This window comes from Larus michahellis, chromosome 6 (genome assembly GCF_964199755.1).
Source record: "Larus michahellis chromosome 6, bLarMic1.1, whole genome shotgun sequence".
In the NCBI taxonomy this organism is placed as follows: Eukaryota; Metazoa; Chordata; class Aves; order Charadriiformes; family Laridae; genus Larus; species Larus michahellis.
In genome coordinates, this window is record NC_133901.1 from 37,844,520 (window position 1) to 37,857,421 (window position 12,902).

Below are 12,902 nucleotides of genomic sequence, written 5' to 3' on the forward strand. Positions count from 1 at the left end.
TTTTGTTGGTCTTGATCATTAATGACAGTTCAAAATTAAAGGGGTTTCATTTCAATGTAAAATGAGTTTTGCAAGGAATGTGTCTTGCACATAATACAGACCTTCAAGACACGGTTTGAAAGTAATTTAGTGTGAGAAAAAGTCTCTATTTAATGTGATAGTAGGCAGTATTTCATGTTGTCTTTTCATAGTCTTAATTTTGTCAGACGTAGAACAGAGGTACAAGAGCTGTTTGTTTTTGAAGAATAGTGTGTATATATCCTAGGCGGCCTTCAAAGAGTGAAGATTCACCCCTTCCTGTTGAAGCAACTGACAGAACTCTAAGAGGCTTTGGCAAGGTCAATACTCATTCTCAAAAGTTTGCAGTCTTGTAGTCGTTATTTTGGAAGTAATCCTTACTCCTTCGTATAATTGCCCGTATAATCTTGCTGTTACAGACTGTGGCAAAAGTTGCAATTAAAAATGAGGCAGAAAATATGTTTTAGTGTATGTAGGCTCAGGTGCAGGAAAGCCTTTAAGTACGTGCCTGATTTTAAGTGGCTATACACGGGATGGTGTGATCAAAATCTGAAAAACAGCTTGATTTTCTTTAGTATCCAGAACTCTTTTCAGTCTGGATGACACCCAGAGTTTGATGTCGCAGTGACTTTGGCAACTACAAATCCCAGGGAGCATTGCCATGAGCAGGTTTGTGCGACCGGATTGGCGTCCTGCGGGGACCAATGGCAGGCAGAGAATTCAAGAATATTCATGTGTGTCAGCTGCCAGTATTAAAAAGCACTGGGGAGAGCTGTAGACCTGAGTGGAAATTGCCTGTTTCCCTGGGCTACTTCCAAACCCCTGTGTCCGCTGTGAATTGATATTCTATTTTACACCCTCTGTGCCTCGGCTGGAAGAAGCCCGCTGGACTAGTCGGGATGGATGCTATTCTGAACTGCAGAGCGGATGACTTGGAAGATTACTACAACTTGCTCGGATGTGATGAACTCTCTACGGTAAGAGCTTTCCCCACCTCCCCTCCAAGTTAATTACATTTTGAATGTGCTTTTCTGTCTACAGGGGGGATTGGAAGTTGTTTATCTCTGCAGGCAGCACTATTTGAAACGCATTGTGAGCCTTCTTTCTTGCTACTTTTACCTTTTAGTATCTCCCTCTGCAAAGCTCAATTTTCTGATCTCTGTACTGATGTTAAGATCCTAGAATATGGCTTATATTAAACATGTCTTATAAACCAGGATTGTGTTATAGATACAACTGAAATAATGGTTTATTCATTAGTTTAGTTCAACATGTGGTATGGTTATGAGTCATGAGCCAACTGCATCAATTTGACAACATCCAAATAATGCTTTGGAATATATTTTCCATTTTAAAAGATGGAAAATGCTATTTGTATGCAACTAATACAATGAATGTTCATAGCTGTACGTCACTGATGATGCTATTGAGTTTCACAGGTTTTATACATATTTTTTAATTTTTAAAAAAACGGTATTCGTTGGTTGGGAGGAAAACCAAAAATAATATCTCTTTTCCATTCATCCCATTAATGAGTTTTAAATGCTAATTTTAATTACATTTAAATACTAGTTTTACTAATTTGTTTTGCTAGGAGATACCCGCTTTAGAATGAGATCTAGCTAAGCAATTGTTGAACAAGTTGTAGCTAAAACAAGTGTTCTTCTTCCTAAAGGTGTCCATATAACATTTTTTGGATAGTCTGAGTTAGTGGTATCCTAATATTTTTTTAATCCAATTGCCGTAGTAAGTGGAATTGTGTTTTTGGAAAAGTTTTGATTACTCTGATGTAATGAAGGGTGTATTCAGTCTGGATAAAAGCTGTATTTTGCTCTGTAAATTTAATCAGATGCTCTCATCTGTCCTAGTGGGACAATACCTCTGTCTTTCTTGTCGCTGAAAGCATACTAGTCAGCAGCTCCGATCTGCTACAGAAGGCAATTGAAAGCTTTTCCTGGGATAACTCCTAGAAAGTCATCCCAGCAGAGGGCGGTGTCAAAGTTTCTCTGTAGCTTGTTTCGCAGACGCTATTTCTCATTTTTTACCTCATGCTAATTCTTTAAGGGCTTAACAATTAATGAATAGTTCAAGTATGTATGATAATGATTTTTCAAATGGCTTCAAAATGAACTGAAAAAGATGGAATAAATGCTAATGGGTCCTGAAAAATAATCTGTCGGGTATTATTTGTTGAGAGAAGACGCAGATGTTACCAGATTATTTCTGGCATGGGAGTAGGAACTGAGATCAGAAGTTGACTGAGCACCATGATTGCCTTCCCGCAGGATGCTGCGCATGACTACTGACATTTAACAGAAATTTGAAGCATTACAGGTGTTTCGCAGTCACATTACCTTGTATATGCTGTCGAGTATTTGCAGCAGCACACGCTTCTTTAGGCACGCGCAGCATATTTCCGGCTACAGTGCTTTCATCTAAGGTGCTGAATATTCAGGTCTTGATCTGACCTGGTTAAATTTAAGCACAAATAGTTTCAATTTCTGCAGACCTTCCCTGTATTAAAGTAAACACCCATGTTCATTCTTGGCTTCTTATAGAATTTTGCTCATGGACACCTAGTTCGTCTTCAGACTTGAGAGGAAGAGGGGAGATTTAATCTACATCCTTCTTCTAAGAAGTGTTATTCATTTATAGTGGGTATTGCATACCTTTCTTGGTAAAACATCACACTGAATATTTTATATAAATTTAATATATTTTGTATAAACTTCCTATAAACTTTTCCTTCTACTGATTATTTTTTTTTAAACTGAAGAATTCCAGGCTACCCCTCTGCTACTGTGCATATTTTAACTTTAAAGTTCCCGTTTATATAACTAAATTTTAGAGATGGTAGCTAGCTGTATAGTAACCAGTTTCAACAAGTTCTCTGTACAATGTATGTATTTTTAAGTGTCTTACTGACTGGAAATATACCACCTTGTGTGGTTCCTCTGGAAGAAGTTACTGAGAAGAGGAAAAAGTGTAGAATTCTTAAAATACCACTGTAGGCCACATTTTTCCCAGCATATGACAACAAAATTTGGCCAGCTAGTTGAGTGAACTGAAACTTTATTATAAAGAAAAAAGGTTTTGAGCCTTAATTTTGAAATAAATAATTTAAATCATATATGGATGTCAGGGTTTGAAGGATGAGGTGTTTATATGAAGAGCCTTTCTAGCATGGGAAAGAACAGTAGCTATCTTAGGGCAAGTTGTTGTGAAAGCTTAAGCTGTACTGGAAAGATACAAAGAAGTTTTGGCTTCTGAATTATAATAAGAAGCAAGATACTTTGAAAAATCTGAAAATTTGAAAATCTAAGCTGAAGCCCACTCCAGTGGATTCCTGTATTTTCTTAACTGATAACGTGTCTTTGTTCTCCCACTGGTTGTAATTCTTCATGGTACTATAAACTGTGTGGGAACTTGTAATAAACTAATACATGCCAATATTCTAATATTTTTCTAATGTTAGAATTCTAATTTCTAATATTTTTTGTATAAATTTATTCTAAGTCAACCTTTTTGCACAGAAAATTATCTTGAACTGCTAGTTATCTAGCTTTGTGGTATCCAAGATGAAAAAGTTGTGTGGTAGTGGCTAAATTTCCTATGAAGAGTATATGGGGAAAGCCATGCAATCCCACAAATTGCTCTTCAGCAACGGAGAAGCTCTTTGCTTCCTGCAATGAAACTTTGTTAAAAGTTAGAGTTGATTAAACAAAGCGAAGAGCAACCGAAGGGATGCGTTTTGCCTACATGGTCAAATGTGAAGAACGGGCTTCGCACACGTGATCTCTGCACATTTTTCTTAAAGCCAGCTTGCCGTATTGGATGACTGCGCTTCACAAAAATAAGAATGAGGATGAGTGCATGGAAAATGAAATTAAATAAGCAGTATCACTGACAGATGGTCATTGTTACCTCTATTTTACTTGTACTAAAGCTTGTAAAAACGAATAGGAAAAATCTTTCAGCATCCTTTGTTGTTCCTCCCAACCCTTTTCAAAAATCAAATTTGAAAATCTTTTCTATGTATATATATTTACTCACTTAAAATCTCAACATTCTGTTTAGGTGGAACAAATTCTTGCAGAATTTAAGATTAAAGCCCTTGAATGTCATCCTGACAAACATCCTGGAAACCCTAAAGCAGGTATATATTCTTCCCTGTTTAAAAACAATCTATTTTTTTCTTATATTAACATGACTAAGATACTAAATTCAGAGTTAAGACTTTATTAAATATTTGTTTCACCCCAGTATATTTTAATTGTCATGTGTATTGAGCATATTGTCTTTAAATAGCAAGCTCTAATATTCTAACATCTGCACACTCCTAGGTGGTAGAGCAGGAAGATGCTTGTTTGATTTTTCTACCCTCCCCCCCCAGGACTTTCAGGTTTTTTTTCTTTCTAGGGTAGAACATCTTTTAATCCAGAAATTATTTATGGAGTGTATCCCTTTCTAGACCTGTGAAGCTGGCCTGCTTCCATGCTTGGTGGCATTCAAGTGCCATACTTGCGTCAACTATTTAATTTGCTGCCACGAACAAGCCCATCAGGAACACATTAAGTGTACTTTAGTTTCTTTTAATGTAATTTAATGGCTGGAAATAAAGAGAAGCCAGCACCACAGGAGTAGCCATCTGTTTGCAGAACAGCAGCTAACATTTGCATTTACGGAAGCGTGCAGTTCATCATACCTGTGGGGGCTAAGCAGCACCTGAGTTACTTGGAGACAGTCTTACCCCTTAATAACCACAAGAGAGCTCTAATCAGTGCTCACTGATGTCTGAATAGTTTATATTCTTTTAATAAATGTTGTTCTGATCATAATTATGGTCCCCACCAAAAATTTATTGTAGATTAATTAAATGTGCTTCTCATTTTGACTAATGTACAAAACTTTTCCTTTGAATTCTTTCTTTATAAACCAAACAACATAAGCATAAGCTGAACGTGATAACCTGCCTACTTGTGTGAATCTGACTTGATCCACGACCTCCCCTGAGACAGCAGAGCTGGGAGCATCGCCGATGTTAGAGACTCCCACTCTGTCGAGCAGAGCTCTCAGCAGGGCTTGGCTTTCCTTACTGCTGCGCCTTCCGAGCCTCTTATCAGAGAGCTGACAAGGCGGGGGTTAAATGGTGAAATAGGTGGGATTTTTCACTTTGAGATTCCCTGACAAGGAACCCCTTCAGATTTGGTGTTTGACAGGCAATCTACCACCTACTAACAATAATCTGATCACTAATATTTAATTAATTCTAAAATGATAGCGCAAGTACCAATGAAACCAATGGAATCAACTTTCTCTGCAGAAAATTCTGGCTATTGCAGCCGGGAAACAAGAGACTATTGCAGTGCATGGTCCTGTCTGTCTGCAACACCACCTACCGCTCCCCCCCAAATTAATTGAAACTAAGTAGCACAAAAAAGGAGGCCGCGTGCCAAATGTTGGAGCAGCTTTGTTTGCCAAGGAGAAATATTTTATGCTCCATTTACCTGAATATGCTGTATTTACTTTAAATGCCTTCTTACAGTACTAGTGAAAGTTTATTTTATATTTTTTATTTAATCAGCTTAAAGCTCAATAAAGAGTAAATAAAGTAGACTTTTTATTTGTTGAAAACTAGTGATGCTGGAAAAAGGAAACCTAATAGAACTGCCCTCTCAACCTCTAGTCTGTTGTTTGATTTATGGTTATCAATTTTGATTAGTGTTTGAGCTCAGTGTGTTTCAAAAGAAATCTCTGTAATTTGTAAACTGGAATAAATGAATAATAATAATAGATCACTGTAACACAGGTGACTCATAGATAAAATCTAAATCTTTATAACCCTCTACAAATAGTGACATGCAGCTGCATCCTTAGTAACCATTTAATGAAAAATTACCCTGTAGGGAAAAATAAGAGCTCTCATTCATGCAGGCTGGTATTCAAGATAACATTTTAGCATATGTAGAAAACATACTTAATAAAATGTACAAGTTAGTTAATTTGAACTATATTTAGATTCCTCTTTTTGTCAATTTTTCCTCGTCTTTATGTTCCCCCCACTCATGTTTTCTTGGTGTTGTGCTTTGCTCTGACTTCCTTGCTGCTGTGGATATAAGTGTGTCCCTACTAAGCATTTCACTTTTTAAGGTTGTCTGCGGGGAGTGACTCGTGCCTTTTGCCTGCTGTACTCTGTAAGTTTCTCTGAACCTAAATTTAGGCGATTTTGAAGCCAGTAGACAAACAAGCTTTTTAGTCCTCATTGGAAAAGGATGTCAGTTGTCCACCACAGGTGCTGTGATCCTAAAGCCAGCTAAAACTGTGCAACGCTGTCAGCAGACCAACCACCTTTGTCATTCAGGTCTCCTTCTGTCCCCTCTGCTCTGTTTGCTGTAAGCCATTGTTGGCAGCTGCCCTTTCATATCTGAATTAATTTCTTTGAAAATAAATACTTTCTTTAGTATCTTTTCGGTTTGTGTTCTAGTGGAGAATTTCCAGAAGCTGCAGCAAGCTAAGGAGATCCTTACTAATGAAGAGAGTCGGGCACGTTACGATTACTGGCGACGAAGCAAAATTACCATTCCGTTCCAGCAGTGGGAGGCCCTGAGCAATTCTGTGAAAACGGTTGGTGATGTCTAAGTTTGGGCCTTCGGGAGGAGCAAGGGGTAGGGCTGGTCCAGAGGAAACGGTGCAGTGAGTGAGGGGATGAGTTACACCACTTCTGCTGCAGTGGTGGGTTCTGGGGGTGGGAAGAGTGCAGCGTGATTCCTGCACTAAGGAAGTTAAAGAAATTCAGGAAAAATTGGAGGACTATAGAAGCCCATTCACAGAAGCGTTTGGAGCTACTGGTTTTAGAGCAAGTTTATCAAGTTGCTCCTTTTATTTTTATTATATGAAGTTTAAGTGACTTAAGGGCTGTTTTCAAATGCTTCAGCACACTTTGCTTTTGTAGAAACTTTTTATTTATTTTCAAAGTGAGGACCTTTGTATAATATATTCTCCTTCCAGTATATTTCTTAGCAAATAGGTTTTCATGCTACCTGATTAATAAAGAGCTCATTGAAAAATCTAGAAGGTAGGTTCCTTGGAACCCTGGGCTTCACACAGGTCTTTGATAGGGCCCTGCTAGGCTACTGAGGTGATTTGTGACAGAGACAGATGTTCTGAGGCTTGTTTTCCCTCCTGATTTTGCCAGTGAGGTAATTTGATAGCATGTTCCTAGTAGATCCTGATTCCATAATGTTTGATTATTTTTTTTCTGCCTTATTAGGATGAATGATAGTTACAAGTCTACATGGTCAGATTTTAAGTCAGGTGAATAAATGAACAATGAATGTCTTGCCAATTCTGCTTACGAGAGAATTTTGAGAGCCTCTTCAGCTAAAGGGTTATGCCTGAGCTTAGTTGTTTGCTGGAAGTATCCCATGAAGCTTAGCGCAGTTCCAAACAGAAGTCATTTGACAGACTTTACTATTGAAGCTTTCCAAACCGTCTTGCTTTCAAAGGGCACCTTGAAGTCAAAGAGAGCTTTGAAAATGGACATTTTCTAAGTCACTCAAGCTCTCTTAAAAATGTGTCAGAAGTCAAGACAGAAGAAACTGTAAAAAAGACCCTTATAATTATTTGATGCATTTGTACATTTCGTTCTTCATCCCCACCTGACATAAACTTTCCTCTCAAATGCTATTTGCAATATAAAACCATGCTTTCCCCTATCCCATTGACCTGCAAGCTCCTCTCTCTGTGCTTTGTTTAATCGTTTATCACGACAATATAAGAAAGAAAAGAGGAGTTCATTAAAAAACTTTTAAAGCATAGGAATTAGTTCTTTGTTTGTTATTTTTTGCATTTCTTTAGTCAATGCACTGGGCTGTCCAAAGTAAGAAGGACCAAATGCTGGAAGCTCCTGACTTGAATAATAGCAACAACAAAACTAATGAGATTTGGACCCAACATACTGAAAGCAATGAAGATGGGTTGTCAGATGGGAACAGGGAGCAAGAAGATGTTGCAATTCCTGATGTGAAACCACAGTCTTCAAAGAATCCAGACTCCCCAAGTAAGTGAAACCAGCAGTTACAGAAAATTGCAGTATCCAGGGATTGGCCTGAAATGGAGGCTTTTAGTCATGAGAAATTCTTCTCCAGAATAATATGTTTAACTGGTAGCTTTTTTAATGTGGTTTGGGGTTGGGGTTTTGTTTGGGGTTTTATGTTGTTTATTATTTATTTAATTTGGAAGCTTTCAGACCTTTCTGCCTCCCTATCCCATGTTTGCTCGCTTGTTTGCTAGTAAAACCAAAAACTGGAGAAGAAAGAAAAAAAATACTCTTCTTAAACCAAAATGGAAAGCTCAGTTTTGCTGCTATATCAAAATGAAAAAAAAAGGCAATTATTTTCAGTGATTTTTTTTTTAAAAAATAAGTTAAAAAATGCTAGATAAAGGATTTAGGTATTTTACATATCTTTTTTTTCTGTTTTTTAATCCAGCATTCAGTATTTCCGCACAGTTTTCATCTGATGAATTAATGAGGACTAAAAATTGAGACTTGAAGGCTTCTTCTGTATTTGGATAGGTGTTTTTTTTTTAAATAGTGCATGCACCAGAATAAATGTGTATTTCAAAAGCAATAATCTGGCCAGTTAGTATCTCCTCTTTGTTGTTTAGGTTAGTATGCCTGAATCAAAGTTTACTTACCAAAATGGCCTCTGTTCTGCTGGATCCTTCAGGATTTTCATAATCATAGGCTAATGTTATCAGAAACTACTATTAAACAAAGTCCTGTCATTTCTTCCCAGCTTGATCAAGCAGGAAATTAAGTTGAACTGTGAGGGTAGCAAAACCTAATTTAATCCCAAACATTTGTGGAATGCAGAAAATAAATAAGAAAATTCTACAAATGTATGTGAGGCATAACTAAAAAATTTATATTTAAAAATTAAGCTCCATAACATTATACTATTTTTTGATAATTAAATCATCACTGTATCCTTTGTAAAGCAGCAAAATTTCAAAGAAAACATCCTCTTGTTTTCTTGTAATGGTGAGCTTTCTATGCAGGCATCTTCTTTCTCATAATTTTTTGAAGTTTAAATTTAATTTCCATAGATTTGAATGTGAAAAAATATTAAACTATCAAATGTCTACTTAATTTTTCCAGCAGGCATATATTTATACTAATAAATGTTCATATTAGAATATATTTATTTGACAGGGCCTTTATGCACTTCAGTGTTCGTACTTGATGTCAGGATGTTGATAATGCTTTTGTTTTGGTCCAGGAAAATTTATTATATTGGATTCCACTTTTAAACTGGGATATTGTCAGTCCCTGTCTGGTGGTCTGTAAGTATTATAGACTACAACTCCACATAGCTATTTCAGCCTGAATAAGAGATTTTAACACTAAGTCTGGTAATAGGTTTCAGCTTCATGATATAGGAAGATCACGTTTTTCAGTATTAACAGCCCATAGCACAGGGTCTGAAAAACTCCTTTGCTCCCTTGTGTGTGGACAGAGCCATCTGTACCTTCCCTCCACGCTGTTGCCTTTCACATAGTTGGAGATTTATCGTGTTATCAGCTCTCTCTTCTTCTTTAGGTGAAGCAAATTCAATTTGTTCAGGTTTTTCTCTGTAAGTTCTGTTTTCTGGCCTGCCATCATTCTTCCCATTCTCCTTTGGACTCTTCCCAGCTGATATATATCTTGAAGGTTGCTTAAGTTCTTGTTCAAATGATGCCAAGAGTACTGAGGTTGTCCTTGCTAGTCAAGAGCACTGGAATTGACCAATTTTTTACTTACTTTTTTTGGGGAAGATTATCAAGTATGATTTCAGACAACTTAGTTTTGTACATGTTTGTAACAATTTACTTGCCTTTCTCTTTTTTCTCAGGATTTTCAGAGGCAAATTACTGGCACTTGCGTTTCCGCTGGTCAGGGGATGCTCCATCAGATCTTCTGAGGAAATTCAGAAACTATGAGATCTAAAATGCAAAATAGGCAAGAGCGTGAGATCATCTGTTCTACAGTTCAGTATTCTTTTTGTCAGCAGTTATAAGTTATTTGGGTTTTTGTATTCATTCATTGTGATGTGAATGTTGTTTGAATAAATGTCTTAGTACTGATTTGTTAGCGCACGTGCTATGAGCATTACAGATGGAGGTCTTTTTGTTTAATAAGCGAACTTTAATAAGTAAAGCCCTTTTCAGTATTAACATAAAATGATTTTGTGAAGTTATCTAACATCTTATGTATTGTTTCTTGTATTCTTAAATATTCTGTAGTGAATAATATTTTTTGCAATACTGTCATGTTATAAAGAATGTACTCTCGGTAGAACCAGAAGTCAATGTTAGACTCCAGCATATCATCCTATTCAGTGATGATCTTCCAAAAGCTATATGGCAATGACCTTTAAACAGAACTGTGCTTATTTCTAAATTATGTACTGTGGCTCACTTCTCCATTGCATTGTACGTACTGTAGTCATTTATAACGCACGCATGCACAATACTATTACAAACTTAACTTGTTGGAGAATTGTGATCTTATGATATAGATGAAATAAGAACCTTCTTATTATCCAAGAAGGTCACTGTGATAGATCAAGCACTCTTAAAAATCACTTGTTTTCTGTCTTAACAACTACACTTTTTGCACCAGCTATTTATTTTGGAAGGCAGTTCCAGAACTTCACTTCTCCAGTTAGCAGCTTTCTTCTTAAGATTTGCTGGTAGACAACTGATACCCCTTGTATGTGTCCCAGCATTGTCCTGTGGTTTCACAGTAATTTCCCTCCCTGCTCTGGCCTGGTAGACAGGATCTTATTGGAGTTTTTTACAATGAGTAATGAAGAATCAGGTCAGTCAGCATTAATGTGTACAAAATCTCACATGAAAGGTTTTTGGTACTTTGGGCAACTTTGCAAATTGTGCTTATTTATTTTGTATTTGCTTTCTTCTTTGTAAACCTGGCTGATGTGTCACATGTATTTTTGTGCAGGCAAGTAATTCCATCAGCAACAAATAAAACTGCATGCATGCAGAAAGGGGTTGTTTTCATTTTTTAAAATGAAATGCTCTACCCACCACAGAGATCCATTTTGAATTTCTTGCTACTTGTCCCCTCAGGGGGTAAAAGCTTGAGAGAGTCCAGTTATGAATCCTGGGCGTCTCTGTGGAAAGTCAGATCTGGAAACAAGAGTCTTCTCCCAACATGGGAATGATATTATGATGTCTGTCTCCCCCTGGAGTGACACGTTTGGCTGTACTGTGCAGGGGTATGATGTGCTGACTGACCTACTGTGCTTCTCCTCTTTCGTGCCCGTTTGCTACAGTTTATAACACAACTGCCCGTCAATGGATCCCTTATCGCATATATATCTTATTAACCTCATTCATATATTTATTCTGGTGTAGTTTTCTTTACAGGGGCTGACACCAGTGCTAACACTGGTTGTGTTTGTACCAGTTTATAAAAGCTCCAAGTACTGGTGTTCTGCTGATACAGCCACACTGATCTTAGGTTTGATGGCATCAGTAGCAATAGCTATTTTTACAGCACATCATCCTGCTTATCCAAAATCTTTTTTTTTCTTTATCCTACATGCTTTGCCCTTGCATATTTTGTAGATGAAAATATTATAGAGATGAAATTAATAATTCTGTGTAATATCTGCTAAATGTAATTACAAATTTTCTTCTAATACATATACTGCTTTCCTTTATATAAAGGTACTTGCTCAAGAAAGACTTTCAATCCATTTTATAGGGAGAGACTGTAAAGGATGTCAAACAGTAGTAACAGAAGAAACTCGAGTTCATGCAAAGGATACAAAGCAATAGGGTACAATTTTTCTCTCTAACAAAAAGATGGGAGTGCAACCAGCTGGGGTACTTCAGACCAGGTAACAGCTCAGATTCTCCTCTCCCCATTCTACTTGCTTGTAAAGGTAAAAAGGGGTAGTTGGGTGGATGAGTTAGCACCTAACCAGCTGCTTTCCCTTGAGAAGTGAGTATACAGTAGAGCTTTGAACAGCAAAATTGTTTTTCATGTCATTAAAACTGATGTCATTATCAGCCAATTATGAAATGGTTTGTTTTGGCAAAGCACCTTTAGGTATTTGTTCCAGACGAATAATTGCAGATATTTGGAAGACTCTTAGCCCAGTGAAAGCTGATCGCAAAACTTGCATTTTGTGACATATCTGCTGGAGATCGGTGGTCTAATTTGTATTTGCCCCAGGGAAGACAACAGATTATTAACTGGTGCTGTAGTATACAAGTACAGATTTTTTTTTTTCTATTTATGTCTAAATTTAACTTCAAATGGTCCAATTTTCTGTATTTCTTGAATGGAACTGAACGTTCCTGTTCCTAGCAGAGCAAACCCAGAGGTACTGGAAAGCACGAGGAAGCTGTGCAGCCCATTTTGCTTTTGGGGCAGCATTGGTGGGACCTGACCTGTTGGCCAGTAAGAACAGTGAACTGGAATAAGCAGGCAGCCCAGTTCTCCCTCGTGTTAGAAAGGAAAGAAATAAGCACCTGACAAATTACTCAGTGTTAGGTCATTCAGGGCTCACCCCACAAGCATAAACTGTTCATAGGTGGTTGGGATTTTTTTTTAATAGTAGTAATTTTAGAAGGTTTTTTTGCTGGTAGCATGAAAAGATCCAGCAAACATCTCACATGACATGATCCACAATAACACAGTGTCTTGGCCTCTGCACTGGTAAGTACATAACATGCTTAAATATTAATTGGAGCAGGGGTTGTAAGGCGGGGGTCTCAAGCTCTGTGGAAAGGTGATTAAGAGACAACAGGGCCAGGCATAGGTGGTTTTTCAGTGGCCAACACAGAACTTAACTTTCTTTGCAAAGTGGAAA

At 37.3% G+C, this 12,902-nt stretch overlaps 1 protein-coding gene across 4 annotated transcripts in view; it reads left to right on the plus strand.

Moving 5' to 3' along the window:
• The window catches only part of DNAJC12 (DnaJ heat shock protein family (Hsp40) member C12), a 14,832-nt gene extending 3,766 nt beyond the window's left edge, over positions 1–11,066 (plus strand). For 2 of the 4 annotated variants that reach the window (XM_074590023.1, XM_074590020.1), the window contains exons 2-6: positions 897–995; positions 4,096–4,174; positions 6,503–6,642; positions 7,876–8,077; positions 9,912–11,066. In XM_074590023.1, the coding sequence (XP_074446124.1) occupies positions 918–995; positions 4,096–4,174; positions 6,503–6,642; positions 7,876–8,077; positions 9,912–10,006 (594 nt within the window). In that variant the 5' untranslated portion in view covers positions 897–917 and the 3' untranslated portion in view covers positions 10,007–11,066. Of the gene's footprint in view, positions 1–593; positions 996–4,095; positions 4,175–6,502; positions 6,643–7,875; positions 8,078–9,299; positions 9,364–9,911 lie in introns of all 4 variants that reach the window. The other 2 variants (XM_074590021.1, XM_074590022.1) reach the window with 2 other exon arrangements.
• Positions 11,067–12,902: the final 1,836 nt, after the last annotated feature.